The sequence below is a fragment of the Temnothorax americanus genome, unplaced genomic scaffold, assembly GCF_048541705.1.
Source record: "Temnothorax americanus isolate GAGA-0224 unplaced genomic scaffold, ASM4854170v1 Scaffold13, whole genome shotgun sequence".
In the NCBI taxonomy this organism is placed as follows: Eukaryota; Metazoa; Arthropoda; class Insecta; order Hymenoptera; family Formicidae; genus Temnothorax; species Temnothorax americanus.
Genome location: NW_027509264.1, coordinates 3875462 through 3893090, shown reverse-complemented (window position 1 = coordinate 3893090; position 17629 = coordinate 3875462). Strand labels below are relative to the sequence as shown.

At 40.9% G+C, this 17629-nt stretch overlaps 2 protein-coding genes and 1 long non-coding RNA gene across 9 annotated transcripts; 2 read left to right on the top strand and 1 right to left on the bottom strand.

Annotated features, from left to right (window-relative positions):
* Positions 1 to 1204: 1204 nt before the first annotated feature.
* On the top strand, positions 1205 to 6278 carry LOC143893868 (uncharacterized). Its single transcript, XM_077399663.1, has 4 exons — positions 1205 to 1370; positions 2114 to 3081; positions 3184 to 4819; positions 5028 to 6278. The coding sequence occupies exons 1-4, from the start codon at positions 1205 to 1207 to the stop codon at positions 5987 to 5989; spliced, it is 3732 nt and encodes a 1243-aa protein (XP_077255789.1). The 3' UTR covers positions 5990 to 6278.
* Positions 6105 to 17309, bottom strand: LOC143893869 (tyrosine-protein kinase CSK). 6 transcript variants are annotated; one of them, XM_077399666.1, is made up of 9 exons: positions 16954 to 17216; positions 16381 to 16749; positions 15056 to 15215; positions 10059 to 10468; positions 9262 to 9915; positions 8988 to 9183; positions 8830 to 8916; positions 8659 to 8751; positions 6105 to 8581 (listed from the first exon to the last, which is right to left on the bottom strand). In XM_077399666.1, the coding sequence occupies exons 3-9, from the start codon at positions 15167 to 15169 to the stop codon at positions 8486 to 8488; spliced, it is 1650 nt and encodes a 549-aa protein (XP_077255792.1). In that variant the 5' UTR covers positions 15170 to 15215; positions 16381 to 16749; positions 16954 to 17216; the 3' UTR covers positions 6105 to 8485. The 6 variants fall into 6 exon arrangements, with proteins under 6 accessions (XP_077255792.1, XP_077255794.1, XP_077255795.1 ...); XM_077399668.1 differs by having other exon boundaries at positions 15172 to 15215; XM_077399669.1 differs by lacking the exon at positions 16381 to 16749 and having other exon boundaries at positions 15172 to 15215; positions 17194 to 17309.
* Positions 10464 to 14682, top strand: LOC143893882 (uncharacterized). Of its 2 annotated transcripts, XR_013255943.1 has the most exons (5): positions 10464 to 10637; positions 10792 to 11285; positions 11516 to 12347; positions 12852 to 13462; positions 13660 to 14682. It is a non-coding gene; the product is annotated as an uncharacterized LOC143893882 (long non-coding RNA). The 2 variants fall into 2 exon arrangements; XR_013255942.1 differs by having other exon boundaries at positions 10792 to 12347.
* Positions 17310 to 17629: the final 320 nt, after the last annotated feature.

Below are 17629 nucleotides of genomic sequence, written 5' to 3'. Positions count from 1 at the left end.
GACTGACGACTGACAAGCTGACAAGTGTTCACTGCGTTCAACGAACTCCGTTCCTCCGTTACGCGTTCCAAACGACCCAAACAGATCTCCCCTCTCCGCGCGCGTTCTTCGTTTATCTTTTATCTGACCGATACCAGCCTAACGGGTTGACACTTGACACTGATCATCTGTACTTTGTACACTTTGTAACGTTTAACGTTTTCTGAGAGCTATTAGCAGTTTCTAGGAAATCCAATAGCTCTGCTCTCTCTATTATCGACAGTAAATAAATTATTCATTTTTACGTCGCTACCAACTGTCACCTACTCTTATTCGCTTCCACTGTTGATCTTAATTAATTGACTAGAAGAGAAAAACTCCAAAGCTAAGCTTAGACAAGAAATGTCACATTAACGTGAATCTAATACCAAATACTAAATGACGATGAAATATTCGGTTATACTTATATAAGCGTTTCCTCTTTTCCTTTTCGATCATTTACTCGACTCGAACCGGTTTTATAGATTTTTAACGACGTCGCAAATAATTAAGTTTGCGCCACACCGAGACGTGACTAACCGTTTAGGAAACGTCGCCGTCTCTTTAAGTACATTTCCATCGGCATTTAATCAGAGAAAAGGTATCGATCTTGAGAGAAAAGTGGAAGTAACTTTAAATTGCGTTGTATAAAGATTATCGCCGTTAAAGAAACTGCTCGCTCTAATCAGATCTATGTAATTAATTGGATTTATTTTAACCGGATGACGCGTCGTGAGTCTCTTGGACTTTATGCCATGCTGAGAGAATAATTTTCTCTCGTGGTGTCACAACGAATTTGAAACTTTGAAGACAAAATGCCACAAATTGCCAAGTTTTCACGGCAAATGTACGTTTCCGATGCACCCGCAAGTTTTACAGATATTTCAATGGTTTATGTTTATACATAAACACATAAACTATATCGATAACATATTTATTTTGATGGATCGCTACAACTTCAAACCTTATAACGAAAGAAACGACAAGCACCGAACATCTCGTGCTTAATCAATTACCGATTCAACGTCTAAATTTCCAAGTGTAATTTTCCTAAATTGTGGGTGCGAGCTCGTGCCGCGAATAGAATAATGCGTTATTGATCACGAAGGAGGACAAACGGGCACGACAGCTGCAGCCGGGATCTCAATTCGTTAAAGCGAATCGATGATCTAGCCTCTGGGTACCAATGATTAATTTGCCCTGTAACGCGGCCTCGATGTCGCGGGTCACGCCCTGTCAGAACGTACCCGTGCAGACGAGTCAGTATAATTTTCCAACGTGTCAACAACGGCAAACCAGCGCTCAGCAGATGCAAACTGCAGCGTGCGGTCCATGCTCCGGAACTTCTCAAGGTACAAAGCCGATCATGCCAATCAAACGCTAAATTACGTAATAATGTTATGTCCCGATTACGTAATCATTTTATGTCCTAAATCAAAGTGTCGAGTGCTTTCTTGAAAATATCATTTGTATAAAGCGACAAAAAAAGCTGCGGGAAGAGTTTAAATCAAAAATATTTTACTTTTTAATAATCTAATTCTGTCTGTTGAATTAAGTACTTTCGTTTCCAGAGAGTTTCTCATTTTTTATCCGTTGTATTTTTATGTATGTATTAATAATAATTAATGCTGAGAAGTTTATTTGTATATTTATTTGTTTGTTTGAACTGGCGTCGATTGAAAACGAAATAAACCTGTTTAAAAATTTTACAGCAGATGAGTATATCCTTTCGCAGTTATATTAATAATAATATTTTAATAATAACACGAAGCGATAATAAATTAATATTAATATTATATGTGTTTTATTAAGCAAAAATAATTAAACAAATCTGTCTACGGTTTTCACGGTAAATATTCTCTTGTAAATGCATCAATAATATTTTCAAAATGGTAATTAATTAAATGAATAAATATTTGCTTTGTTTGTTTGTTTATAACATTAACTAAAAACCTCATATATGGAATATATGAGCAGTTCAGCTAATTTTTATTAAAACACTTAACGATAATTTCACGATAAGAGACGTGGACTTAAATGACTGATGTGTGTGTGATTGTTCCTCGTTCTATTCCGATTTTTCCTATCTATCCAGGTGGACCCTTCGCTCACGTTTGCCACCCGGATACTTACGTAGTGACGCATCGATGCGCGCCGGGTACATCGCAGCCAGTAACGAATCCATGTCATCCCATCTTTCGGAACCTACCGCCCACTTGTCCCGACTACGGCCAGCTGCCGCAGAATATTTTGGACCAGATTCGTGCGTGCGTTAACAACGCCGCGCCCATCTTCGTTCTGCCCGGCAACTGCCAACCATCGTTGATATCCCAACAACAACAGCAGCAGCAGCAGCAGCAGCAGCAGCAGCAGCCGTCCCTGCCTCCTTTGGCACCTCAAATCGCCTCCTCGCCTCCAGCGGCGTATCCACCACCGAGCGGATTAACTTACCCCGCCGCCTGTTATCCGCCACCACCGCCGCCGTTCTACCCCTATCCCATGCCTATGCCGTTCTGCGATCCGTTTATTCGCACCCGCGAGGCCACGCACCCGAGTTGCGGATGTTGCCGGAAAGGGGATGTTGACTCGACGGAAATCAGAAACGTCTTACGCGCCGGTTGTCGTTACGACGCTACCGATCCGGACGAGCATCGTTGCACGCCCACCATCGACGATACTATCTGCTCGAAAAGAAATTGTCCGTCCTCGTTACATCTCCAAGCACTGGCATCTCAATTTCTGTCGATGCAAGGCATTATACCGTGCGCCGCCACACGGCTGGTGTTACGTAAAGTGCCGGGCTCGAATGTGACCACCGGCATGGAAGACGTGATGGCGAGGGCGCGGAAGGCGATAAATGCCCTGACGAAAGATCAGCTGTTATCGGAGTCGAGGAACGCGCAGCAAGTGAACGCGCTGATCAACCTGCACATGACGGCCAATCCACCGCCCAACGTCATCCCGATTCTCACGCTGGTGCAACTGAAGATGAATCTGCTGAAGGCGCAGGTCGAGGGACTCGTCAATCGAAAGATAATGGAGATTCAAGGGGTTGGAGTGGAGGTATTAACGTAATGATCGTGTTGGAGAAATTTTAATACATTTATAATATATCTAGCGCGCGTACATGTTTTTAATTTTTATGTTTTTACTTTCTGTATCAAGGTGGAGACTGATCTCATAGATCCCACGGTCCTCGCCCTCAAGTCTGACGCTGAGCTGCGAGACTTCCTTTCAGCACTACGGCAGAAAGAGTGCGACGAACGAGTGAATGTAAACTTTGCTCCATATCGGTCGCAGCGCGCAATTGCAGAGACTCGGCTGAGCAACGTTCGGAATAAGATCCGTCAAGTGGAAGCGGAATTCGATCGCAGACGGTGCGCGATGCTACCGGCGCCGACATTGTCATCGCGCGTCGTGCAACAATTCTCCAAGCCGTGTTATTCAGCGAGATTCGAGGATCCCGGGAGATTGTACAGCGTGTTGCCGCCGGACGCTCCTCGTTCGCCAGATCCGTTCACCTTCGTAAAACCGCCAAGTCCCAAGAGACTGCTGCTGAAACCGTGCACGGGCAAACCAGAGACTGTTACGCGACCCGTTGCCGATCGCGCGAAGGAACGATCCGCGACTCCCGATCGGCAGCGTTCCAGCACGGAAAATTGCGCGTGTTGCGACAGGACGACGTCGGAGGAAAGCGTCGGCGAGGCTAAAAAAAAACTCCGTCCGAGAATCATCGAAATAGACGCGACGACGGTCAGTAATGTCGAGGAATTGGAACGCGAGGCGTTGTCCTTGACGAAGCGGTCGAACATCTGCGTGAGGATCGACGCGGAAGAATACGGGGAAAGGAACGAGACGTCGGCCAACGGAATTCCATGCAGCGCGAAATGTTGGACGGCCGAGGCGTTCGTCAACGTCGCCGACGACGAATCGGCGAAGACTTTAACGGAATCTGAGAGCGACGCGGTTACCCTCGGTGAGAAGATCGATGCGGAGAACGTTTGCGAAGCGCGAGATGTGGTCGAGATTCGAAGCTGCGATCAGACGATGGGTCAGCAGGAATTTGGAAGTTCGTCAAACTTGCGGCAATTTAAAAAGCAAGCGGAAGATGAAATCGCAATCTCGAGAAGAGATGAAGCAATTAAGGAACGCGACATCGAGATTAAAAGTTCGCGAGACGCCTCGCCGTCGGAAGCTGATCGAGAAGAGGTGAGAGCCACAACTACTGCGGTACTTCCTAATAAAGATCCAATAAGAAAGTCATCGGACGGCATATGTACTTCGTCTCTAAGGATTACGTTAAAACCAAAGGACGAAAGACGCGAGGATGAACGGGAAGATAAAAACGGCGAAATCTTGCCATCAGCCGCAACGGTGGAACGAAGCACGAGTCAAGTGCCAATGAGCACAAGCAAGAAGAAAATAAGATTTCACATTGTCTCGTTGATGACGAATATTGTATACGATGAAAGTCGTAGATATGCAAGAGAGCGAAAATTCGAGAAGGAAACAGCAACGAGTGAAAGAGAGATGAGTGTAACCACCGATCCGGATATTGAAATTGAAAAATTAAATAATCGCAGTTCGATAGAAAATCTTGTAAGAACTGTCGTCGCACGCAATATTACCGGAAAAGATCACTCGGAGAACATAAAAGAGATTCCAAATAGATTGGATCTTCCAAAGCTCTGCTTCGATCATCAATGCCAAACCGCCTTTAAGGAAGATAAAAATACAACCGCCGCATTGTCAAGAGCAAATATATTTCCTCCGTTCAAAAATCTACCTAAATATGTAACAGGTAAATTATCGATTTCTTTATATATATTGGCCTAGTTCTCTATATTTAGAAAGAGAAAAAATAATTGTTCACGTTCTTGTTTCATAATTTGCAATGGCTTTTCATTAGTCCGCGTCAGAATATACTTTTAGAAATTGCACAGTTCTGCGCAGAATATAAAAAGTATAAAATAGAGTTTAAATAAAAAATTTTTTTTTACTTAACTCAGATAATGAGAAAAACGGAGGCGACGTAGGAACTTATCCAAGTCCGATAACGAAAGCAGGAATTACGGCTACAAAACGTTTATCCCGCTGCAACGACGTCACGGGAAGTACCTTGGAAACTCTTTGCAAGAATAATGTGCCTTATCATTCCGATGTAGAATGCGAAAGAAGCTTAATTTCGAAACTATTTTCTGTCATTGGCAACCACGTGATCGCGTTCATCAATAAAATAATTGCGATGAACGGAAGATTGTTATATTCGATTCGTAACGCGATATTTCGTAAAAGTTTAAACATTGATGTCCTCAGAAGAGACGTTCCGATAGGCGATACAAACTTATTAGTGATTTCTACGAAAAAAGGATATAATGGAATACGTAAAATAAAACATTCAATAATTGAAGACCGGAGAAACGACACAAGATATTTATTGATCGGTACGTCACGTCACAATCGTGATTTGATACTGACGCGTGATTTAGGTCGACCTTACAAAGTGCAGAAGAGTCTCTTGATACGTAGTCGATTGAAAAATTCTCTAAATTCGCAGGATTACCCGTATCCTTTTTCTCTTTTGAAACGTACTGCGAAAAATGTACTTGAATCTCGTCAAGCGAAACGTAACGAAAATATAGGAATCAAAGAAAACGAAATACGCGAACTAAAGAGTAGTGAAAAATTCTGGATATTATCGGGAATTGTAAAAACAAACGGAATTAACGGGAAAATATCAGAAAAGATGGAATATGACAATGAGTCCGAAGAACAAATTTTAAACGAATATTCGCACAATAATATTAAAAATGATGACGTATCTACCGTGCAAGAATATACAGTCGATAATACTGCAACTGACAATGAATTCGTGATAAACATTCATGATTATCTCGGATTGCAAACTGAAATAAATACAAGTATATACGAAAATTGTAGCGCATGTTTATTGATGTCTATTAGTAATTGATAAAGATTTCGGATAATAATAATGTGATATACTAACAAATAATTAGAAATTATAAAGGTACGTTATGATTCTATACTGTTCTATACCTAGTTAAAGGTTGATTAAAGTACACAACTATAGTTTAACTTCTTTCCTTTATTAATAACTTTTATTCTTTCATCAGTGATCTATTCTCTCGTCGCTATAGCTGTCTAATGAGAATCTTTAGAATTGTGACATAGCAACAGTACGATGATAAATATATTTCAATGCTTTCCCAGAATCATTCATTCCAGACTCTATAAAAGAGTTTTAATGGAAAAAGTATTTGTGTCACAAATCCCACATACACTCGCATCGAATCGGCATACCATGCCGTTACAACTCGAACACATGCATATCAAGTACGGTTTAATTCCCTTGCGTGATTTTGCGATCTTTCTAATTAATAAATATATATATATATATATATATATATATATATATGTATATATATATATATATATATATATATTAGAAATTTCTTACGTTCTAATCGGTCGATTATCAGTAGAAAATAAACAGACACATTGGTTGTTATTAAAGAAAATTAATATCGCAACAACGAAATCCCGTGTACATATCAAAATACACAAGTAACAATGTCACACGCGACATTATATATATTTGTATAAATATAATGCTCTTCAACGAATAACAAGATGTTTTATCTTGGATTTGAAATGTCAGAGACAAAATGGAGATGAAATTGGCATCTCACACGAGTAATATGAAATTTATAATTGGAAGAACTCATGTATATTCGCAGATTGTAAATACATACAAATATTAAACTCCGCAATGAAAAAGCAATTTAAGGTATCAGTTAGAGCCATATTAATACACGTATTATTAATACGAGTACCTCAAGTACATGCTGTAATATCAAAGTTACGAACGGACCATGCTTAAGATAAATACATTCTAAATTTCTTATAGAACTAATCGCAGACTGAAGAGACACTTGTGGAAGAGAAAGATCGAACCTATTGTTATGAAATATTTCATCAGTCAAGACAATCTCTGCTTTCTATCATGAAAGATTTCGTTTCAAGGAACTGAGTGATCACGTCACTTTCCAAAGTTTAATAAATTATCGCATAATACAGCGTCGATTTAATACACAGTATTTCACGATACTGTGTTACATAGATATATATTAGATATCTTGATATTTATATATAATGCATTAAAAAAATTTAATATTAAAAAAAATTTTTCAAATACGTTGCATACAAGAATTTAATATCTACAATTTTACAGACCTTTGTCACTCATCTGATATCTTAAAGAATAAATATTTGATCTTCTCCGCAGCTCATGGCTATACTGTTTAGCGAAATACGGCCGTCAAATAGTCACAATTAGTCCGTTATTATTGTTTGCAGAATATTTTATGAAAAATAAACGATAGATTATATACAAAACAATGCTATAGAACGATATACTGCCGTAAGATCACGAATAATATAATTATTTTTTAGCGTGGTGCAATTGTGTATGAACATACGTTCATAGTACGTGTTAGTTTCAAACCTGAAGAAAAAAATATGGACTTTTTGTGTTGATATCAATCTTCTCTTAACCAATCTTTCTCTTAATATCAATTGTTCTTGAAATATTATCCTTTTTCGATGGATAAATTATATACAAAAATATTTACAGAGATACATTTACACCACCAATGCAGTCAAATATTTAATGAAAAAATTAAAACTTAAATAATTATGTCTATTGTAATTGTAATATAATTTAGTTTAAAATTAATACTTCTATGACAAATCTTTGATCAAAGAAACTTAAGCAACTAATATATATATATAGGCAATCTTTTATATTCATAACAATATAAATTGCAAATGAAATTTTTACACAATTTCAACAAAAAACGAAATGCTAACCGATTAAAACTAAATGGACGAGATTGTGAATAGCATATAACGTAGCATGTATTATAATTTATCTAAATTTAATGTAGTATGTATAATACGTCATTTTTGTGCTGTAATATAAAAAAAAAGACTTAATTGTGTTGTCACAAAGTCATTTTTATCATCACTATAATATACTTCAAATGTAACTATCGAAAATTAAGTAGTAGGCAAATTACGCATCTTTTAAATCTGTTGATTTTATTCCGAATATATTCGGATTTCATCATGTACAAGTTGAATTTCCTGGTCGAGAACGTCAACTTGGACAAAGGCACGGTTGACCATAGGTAATGTTTGTGTGTGCAAAATATTACTATATAAAAATTAAAGTTCTCCCCACACATTTCAAGAACTAAAGTAACAATAAATATAAGCAAAGCAAATACTATTTTTGTATACAATGTACAATCGAAGTCCTGTCACTTTCTTTCCCTTCTAACAGAAAATCCAAAATCACTATTTTTGTCCTGAAAACGAGAAATTATTCGGGCGTCCCAGTCCCTTTTTCAGTTCTCGCTAAGTTTATTTAAGTTGTATTTCTTCCTTAATTCACGCCTTTGGTGTACTCAGCTCTCAATTGGCCGAGTGTCACTTTTATGTCGTGAAAACTCGGTCTCTTTTCTGGCTGTAAATCCCACGCCTGTTAAATAGCATATCTGAGTAAGATATGATACAAACAATATTATACAACATATAACATAACAGACAAAAATTTACCTGTTTCATAATATCATAAACTTCTGCAGGACATCCATCTGGTGGTTCCATCTTGTATCCTTTTTCTACGCATTTTACAACATCGGCTAAAGGCTGCAATTAGTAATAATGTGAAGAAAATATGTCACGTGTCTCGTGTGAAAATTTAGAAAAAGTGAAAATATCACTTACAATTCGCGGATACGGCACACGACCAAAAGAATAGATTTCCCAGAGAAGAATTCCGAAACTCCACATATCAGACTTATTTGAAAACTTCTAGAAACAGTAATATGATACATAAGTATATTTTTTTATTCGTCCGTAAGTACAAGTTATAATATACGTACATTTTGTTTTAGAGCCTCTGGTGCAGTCCATTTGATCGGCAGTTTTCCACCGTCGAGAGAAAAATTTTCGTCCCGCGCCAGGCCGAAATCGGATACTTTGGCGGAATTATCCTCCGCTACGAGAACATTTCTCGCCGCTAAGTCTCGATGCACAACATGTCTGGATTCCAGATACGCCATACCGGCACACGTATCGCTACGATAGATCAAATGTGCAATTAATAATACATTTTACAGTCAGCAGACTAAACGGATTTTGTTTTTGCTTACGTACTATGCAAAGTTAATTTGATCCTTTTTCGAAACGTGTAATCTTCCTCTCGACCGTAAATAATCCACCAGGGATCCCTTACTCATATACTCCGTAACCAGGTACATGTGTTGATTATTAAAAACGAGACCGAGTAATTTAACCAGATTGTCATGAATCAACGAGGTCATTAAGCTCGCTTCGGCCAGAAACCTCTGGGCCGCTTCGCTGTTGTCCTTCAACATTTTCACCGCGACCCTTTCTCCTCGATAAACGCCTAAAAGCACGTCCCCGAATTCTCCCTTTCCAATACACTCCCTTAATTCTAACTCATGAGTCTGAATCACCCAACCAGCCTCCACGAATGCCTTTGGGTCCACGCAGAAATCTTGCTTGCCCTGTTTCGGCAAAGATTTCGTTAGCTGCGTGCACAAACCATCCGCGTCCTGCTCGTAATGCTCGACCAAGAGCGCCAGATTCTCGAAAAATTCCTCGTCATCGATCGTTAACTGGTTGTTTTTATATTTCACCCTGTAATGCTGTACACGCCCTTGATAACATACGCAGAGCGTGTAATCCCCGGGGAAATTCGTCGACTCTCGAACTAGAAATAAACCATCCTCTCGTGGTCGCAACAATCTTTCTGCCGTTTCCCTCGATATCTTTCCGTGAAACCATCTGTACAGAAAAAAACAAAACAAAATTTTGAGCGATATATTATAGCTTTTTTTAATTATATACTTTCACATTAATATTCGATTCATCCTTCTCACAAATCGTTATATTTTCAGATATCAAGCTAAGCCAACAATGATACATACGGCATCGCGTTTAGTTTCACTTCGTGTCGTGGATTGGCCGGCAATGCGGTAGTGTTGGCGCCCGGATTAATGGCATTCGAGGTGAGAATCACCGGCGAGGACGTGGTGTTCACGTGCGTCGTGATGTTCGAGGTGGTAACGTTCGAATGCGTGGTCATCGTCGGCGACACTGGATGGGACGGAATGCTACCTGCAGTCAGGTTGGAAGGTACGCTGTGCTGCTGCTGCTGCTGTTGCTGCTGAGTGTTGTTTTGTACGAAGGGATGAGACGTTACGTTTGAAGGGATAGTGTGATGATTTTGATTGCCGTCGAGCTTCGCTTGCCGCGCTGGCGCTGACACATTCGGGTATCCGCCACCCGCATTGTGGTACGTTGGCATGGCAGCTACCACACAGTAGGCTTTATCAACCTGCAAAGATGAATGAAGCGCATTCATGAATCTCAGACTTCATTTATCAACCTGCCTCATTAAATAAGACGCTTTATCGATGTTCTATCCATAAGTACATTCATGACTCGTGTAAAAGTAATGCAGGGGATAAAGTAAGAACACGAAGATGATAGAAGCTTATAACAAAGTACGGTTCTAACTTCTTTTCAATTAATATTTTTATATGATTAAAATATAGATAATATGAATGTTGTCAAAATGTAATATATAGTAATTAGTAATCTCTATATATAATCGTTCAATTTTATGTTTTACATCTTCTTACAAACTGTATTTTTTAGGACAGGCAATTATCTTCCCACTTTCTCCTATATTGAACATCGAATTAGATTGTTAAACGGTCACGTGTTCGACGGATCTTCTCAACTGTTACACGAGGATCGTCAACTCGAGAAGCCACAACTGAAGTGCTCTTGACGAGAAAAGCCGGTTCTACGCGCGGGGAATTCTCCCGACGACGGAACAACAGAGGGTCGTCCCATAAAAATACGAGCGAGGTGCGAAGTGATCGACAATGTTTACAGCGGAGACGACTCAATTATCCCGGCCGCACGGAACGCACGCAACGCACGGAAGCGATAATTAATAAAACTCGTTAGGCGAATTGAGCGCGACGCATATTCAACCGGCATACATATCCGGTAAACCGCGTGTCGGGTTTTAATATACAGTAGTTAATCTAAGTGCCTATTGTTTCAAGGCGCGGACGCTATCGCGATGCTCGTCCGTCGTATTACGATGCGCTGCACGACCATACATGGAACGTGTATGATAGGTGAGTCATATACCCAGCCGTGTATTTTTTTTTCGCGACGATTGTAACGCGAATAAGCGTGGTAGAGTAGGCCTATAATTATCCCGCATATAATTACCTGACTAAGCGACATACAATTTCCACGCGTAATAAATATATCTCCGATAGACTATTCGTGTGACGAGAGATCATAAATAAATAATTCACTTTGGCATTCGTAAAGTATTCGAATCCGTTTTGTTGTATTTCAGGAACAGAAGTATATCGGATAAAATCAATCTGTCGAAACGATGCGAAAAACGTGCGGAAATATTCCTGCCGGTTGAGATGAATGAAACATAATACGTAGGAAAAGCGCTTCGTAACGCAGGAAAATAGCTTTTAAAGAAAATACTCTTCGGCTTCGGATTCCCGGCAACGATTTCCCGACGTATCCGTATTATGATCAAACGTGGTAACAAATCCATCGCACCGGCGAATATTGAATAATTCAACTGACTATCCTTGGTCGGGCGTCTGCAAGACAGAAAAGAAAGAGAGAGAGAAAAACGAACGAGTTATGTCACGCGAAAAGGAATAGTTGCAGCGAAACATAATATGCGAATCGCTCAGTTACATAAGCTCGAATAGTTGCATTTCTGTCATGTGCCTGCCCGGTATTTCGAGAGACAGATAACCGATTAGCGTCGTAGAGAATACACGACACGCAGAAGAGAAAATGTCAGACAAAATCGTTTATTCTAAAAAAGTATATATGTATATGTATATATATATATACACACACACACACAATATATGTATAATAATGCCGAGCTTGCAATAGACTACACGCTTTGTGTCTACGTCGTCTTTTACAACAGGCACGTATAAAAACCACCACGTAAGGCATAAAAGTTAAACGTCCGGTTTTATGGGTCAGATATATATCTGGATATGTGTGTGTGTGTGTGTGTGTGTGTGGAACCACCTTCTCTCCTCTCTACATTAAAATAGAGTTTCGTATGGCCAAAAAGAACAAAAAGGCAGTATCGCGCTCGACAGGCGCGAAACGCCTTGAATATCAATATCGAATCTGGATGCAAGGTGCGTACATGTAATACACGTTCCATCGCGTTTGTCAGGTAACTCGACTGCACGGCCGCATAGATTTCAGGCTAATGAAATTTATTATCGGCTGCACGCGACGTTAATTCTTACTGGAGTGTAACATGTGTAAAAAAAAAGCACTGCACAAAATTGTTCTATCGCGTGCAGCGAGGTGCTTAAAAGAGTTACGTGCTATTTGCAACCGTTTATGACTCAAACTATTTATGCCTCCAATATCTATGATTCAGAGAAAATGCGCGTCTTCCGAAACTCTACGTACGTACTATCACGCGAAAATTTGTTAAATAAAATTACATCGTCAGTATCGTACGAATAAGAATTATTCGCGATTGATAGAGAAAGACTGTTTTAGAAATTTTATTATAAACAAAAATTCTTTGCTTCTATGATATCTGTACAAAAAGCTTGCATCGATACTTGAATGGTGCACCGTAAATAGATTATTTTTCGAAAGGCATGCTTTATATCTTTTTGTTTTAGACTGACGATTGCCTCGTTCCTTGCATAGCGAAGTGGCTGAAATTCTACCCGAATTCACGTTTATCAAAGAAACGCAAAGCAAGACAAATATTCTAGAACGCAAATATTCTCGCGCGCTCGGCCAGCCGCGAAGAAAACCGAGGAAAAGAAACCTCAAGAAGCCTCGTTACACGACGACGATATTCAACATACATATACATATAAAATATCTCGGAATGCCCGAGGAAGATAGCAGCGCGGTGCAACCCGTGTTAATTTCAATGGATTATGCAGTCACGATAATTATGTGGTTCATACGCATTTCAAGGCCGACTCAGAAGTATATGTTTATATTGGTGTTTTTCGAACTCCGGCTCGTGATTCACTATCGGAGAGCCTTAGTGCAAGCCGCAGACCACAGTCCACGTCGCGTACGTTTCACCAGGAACGACGTGGCTTCATTCGCACGTGGAAAGCCTCATTTATCGACAAAGAAAAAGACGTTTTCCCATATCCGTGATGCGATCGTAGTCCGTGCGAACACGACCGTGAGCTTCGAAGGATCGAACAATAACTGGAATAACCGCGATTCTCATGGCTTCCAATAAATAGGGCGAAAAAGATCTTTCCACGTGAGTGATACTGCGAAAAATACACTAATTCCTTTTTAGAATTTTTTATGATAAAATATACGTATCTTCCCAGAGAGAGAATTTTCCATACTTTCCTCTAGATTTATCATATGATAAGTAAAAAGTTGTATAAAAATGTGAAATTTATATTAATTTATACAAATTTTTAAGCTTAACACAGACGATCTTTTTTTCAGCCAAGAAAGCCCAACATCCGAGAATCTCAAACGAATGCAATAACTATAATCAGAGCGAAACGTTTCGTATTTGTCAAGTACATTACACACCGAACGAGAATGCTCCGCGTCGCGGAGGATCCACAAGATTGTCTATGAGACTAGATTCACGATCGCCGGTTTTTCGCGAAAGGCGTTTTAATGCGAGGCTCGTGCCTGCTCGCATGCCTGGCCGGCACGCACCGCGATCCTATTAATACTTATCTCGCGAGAGAGCGCGTAAAAGGGCGCAAATGCGAAAGGCGCGGGGGAAGAGGGAGGCAGAGTGGCGCGGAGAGCCGGCGACGCAGAGGCAAACGGGTGCGTGCCCGGCAAACGCGCTCGTTATTGCGCGCTCTTTAACAGTACGCGTTACTGTACCGTGACCCACCACCGTTTTCCATCCGACGTTGCCCCGCACATGACTCTCCGGGAGACAAACCTATCTTCCTCCACGCGCGGGACGTTTTCTTCCCGGCACGCGATGCGCGGTCGGAAACTTTTGCGACAAACAACGCGAGACGAATCGCGAGCCGCGAGGGACACCTCGCGTGTCTGATCGCGTTGACAGTCCGGATTAGCTCGCTGATGCACAAACGGTACCACGGGAACTCGTTTTTATTTCATTAATCCCTCCTCCATCACTGTAATACGAAAGATATCATCGGGCACGAATTCATGAAGCAATTTCAAATAAATTCCCTCTTCGCGAAACGGCCAACACTATCGAATCTTGTAATTAAAAGACAGCGACGGCGGAGGAAGGCTAAACGGAATCACACGTGTCCTCCTAGCCACAAAGCCATATTTTATCGAGTCTCGTCACATCTGTCTTCCGATCAATTACTTCTCAATGTCAACTGTCCCATTATGTGATAATGAAATAAGCGTTATTAACAGATCTGAAAATAGGTACCGCATAAAATGAATATGGGGATAGCAGATCGTTACACGTTTAAAATTTATATATTATTCCGAAACAAATAAAGTCCCGTCATAAATCGCCGTCTCGCATCGTTCCTCCACTCTCTTTCTCGCTCTTTTATTTCACGTTTATATTTCTCAAATCCTACTTTCACGTTTCATTCATCCCGGCTCTTAGCGACGTCGTCGACGCGAGCGAAGACGAGCTGTCCGGAGCAACGTCGAGTGTCGACGCAGATCGTATCGTGGAATTCGCGAAACGTGAATAACCCTGCTACCGAATAGCGGGATCAAACCCGATACTTGACTCGTATAAAGGGAGAATTGAAGTCAATATTAAAAAAAAAAAAAAAAAAAACAGCGTTTATCTCTCATTTCTCGACTCTTTCGCTAGCACGTTTACGCGCGCTCTTCTCGTCGGTAGTGGCGCTAAATAGAATAGCGTTACCAGTACCGAAATGAAACGCGAAATTTCTCTCTTCCACCGTTTACACGTATGGGTTAATTTCCTCGCGTTGTCTCGCTCGAAGACGGAGATCAATTTAAGGTCGAAGTACGTTGAAAGCATACCTATGCTTTGCACGAAGTATCCATCTTCTGGAAATATTGCCCCTCTGAAACAAAAACAGAAAGCATTAGATACAAACTTGCGATAATTCTTCGTTTTATCTTAATTTCTAAATTTATTCTAAATATTCTAACCATCGCGTGTTATCTTGGAAAATATCCGTAAATGTGACTGTGAATCGTTATAAGTAAACATTAAATCCAACATTGAGAATATTTACAAAAAAGCGTTAATATTGACGGATTATTAATGGGTTTTTCATGCCAAAAGATAAAAATTATTTTTTACGGATATTTTTGACGCGCATTGCCGCGAACGCGCCCTTTTCAAGAATTTAATTAAATAAAAAGTACCCGAGGCAAAAAAACTGTTCCGTGTTCGGCCGTGATTTGGCGGAAGAGGAACGTGGAAAAAATGGGACTGGGAAGGAAGAGCCTTTCCATTTGCAGGGCGCAATTAAGCGCCCCGCGCTCTCGCGCGACTGCGTTATTCATCGCCCGTTAACCATATAATTAGCCAATTGCTAATTGCCCGAGTTCACACAAGCCTGAGCGACCGGAGCCAGTTTGCCAGCCCCAGGAGCATCAATCACTCGGTCGTCTCATATGATCCTCCTCCCGAATCGAACCAGGTCAACGCAATGTCAGAGTAGATGTATTAAGAGTTTTGGCCAAAATACGACGTGTAAAGCCCATTCTACAATGGTCTAAAAATTGACTAACCACAATCGATTATTCTTGGATCGTAAGAATCCTATTAGTCAATAGCTTACTCTTTACGGCTATTGTAGAATGGGCCCAATTGTGGCGAAAACTTCAAAAGATATAAAATATAAATTGTCAAGATTACAAGCTCTTTCTCTAAATATAATTAAAATTAAATTAAAAATAAACGAATCCTGCGTTCATTAATTCTGACTCTACAAAAATATTACTGAAAAATGAGATTTATACGTTAACTAATATCTGAAAGATATAAATGTGAAATAATTTAGAAATTGTATTCTAGGTGTCCCATAACAACTAATGTAATAAGAGCAGGAATAAAATTGAACAAATTTCTTATTCCGTAATTAAAGAATGGATACTTATACTCTTTAGAACATTCCTGACGTAGGCTAAATATGAAAAATTGATTCGACTTTTTATACTTATTTATATGAAAATGAGAAAAGAGAGATTCTGAACTACGAGGTAGACGGTTCAAATTACGTTTAGATCGGCACATTGTTAAGGTGTTAACGCTGCACCGCTAATTCAGAAAATTTCCTGTCAGTCTCTCTGGCGTTACGGTAACGCTATACAACGATAAATGTAAGTACCTCCAATCTGAAAATAATTATTTCGCAATTAAAACTACTAAACAGGAAAAATATTCTCGTTAACACAATTAAGCACCAAACTGAATGACAGTAAAAGAAAAACCCGTGAACCAAGAGAACGCATTCGCATAACGTGTCCTTCTGCATTTTCCTCAGGGCAGACTAGAATTGAACGTGATTAGCGAAACAGCCGGTCTGAAGTCGGTCGACGGTACGGCCGACGGCGTCGGGTCCAGTTTTGTCATTTAAATACCGCCCACTGAAAGCGACGGGAAAAAAAATCAAGTCCGGAGTATAACCAAACTCTCTCTCTCTCTCTCTCTCTCTCTCTCTCTCTCTCGTGCGCGCGCGCGCGCGCGCGCGCACGCGAATCTCGAATCTCGGGACGTGCGGGAAGTCGCGGCGTCGCCGGTGCGGGTCGACGTCCCGGTACGCGCGCGGGCAAATTGCGATTGATACGCACCTAGGTAAATGCGTTTGCGGCGAGACGAGCCGTGCGGGCGGAACGCGGAACGCGGCCGCACTCAGCTGCGGCCGTGCGGCCGCGCGGGCGAGGCCGGCGAGGCAGACACGGATGCGCGACGCGCTGCGACGGCCGTGCACCAGGACACCAGGAACGTTCGCACGCGCGTATATTCATGCGCGAAGACCGCGCGGCGCGATCGCGGACGCAAACACCTTGCGAGAAACGTCGCTCACTCACCCGAGTCGGGCGGCCATTTTACTACGCACCACGCACCACGCACCACGCACCACCCGGGCCCCGGGCCGGGCGAAGGGAATATCTTGATAGGCGCACTCTGGACTGACGGGACGCCTCGAGTTCCTCCAATCCAAGTTCCTCGCTGTGTTGACGCTTTTTTCGCTGTTCCTCGCTAGTGACAACCAGTGATGCCAACCGTGCCAACGATCGGAGATTTCCCTTTCGGGAGGAGTTTTTGCCTTTTTCATTAGTTTTGGAACGCAGGAATAATATTGTAAAAAGCGCAATTAGCAACAGCAATTACTTTAATCTCTACAAACCTGCGCAATTAACGACAACGGCAACCGCTACTCTCGAATATCACACGTTAGGATGACGAACGTTCGAATAATCTCCTTATCCTTATCAGAATATATTCTCTGATAAAATTGATGCA

What these genes read in the sequence shown, in the direction of transcription:
- LOC143893869 (XM_077399664.1), bottom strand. An exon ending in GTGAAACTAAACGCGATGCC is followed by an intron (nt 9,916 to 10,058) that starts GTATGTATCATT and finishes TTTTCTGTACAG; the next exon opens with ATGGTTTCACGGAAAGATAT. An exon ending in GTGTGCCGTATCCGCGAATT is followed by an intron (nt 8,752 to 8,829) that starts GTAAGTGATATT and finishes TACTAATTGCAG; the next exon opens with CCTTTAGCCGATGTTGTAAA.
- LOC143893868 (XM_077399663.1), top strand. Translation starts at nt 1,205, where the DNA reads ATGATTAATTTGCCCTGTAACGCGGCCTCGATGTCGCGGGTCACGCCC. An exon ending in ATGCTCCGGAACTTCTCAAG is followed by an intron (nt 1,371 to 2,113) that starts GTACAAAGCCGA and finishes CTATCTATCCAG; the next exon opens with GTGGACCCTTCGCTCACGTT. An exon ending in TTCAAGGGGTTGGAGTGGAG is followed by an intron (nt 3,082 to 3,183) that starts GTATTAACGTAA and finishes TTCTGTATCAAG; the next exon opens with GTGGAGACTGATCTCATAGA.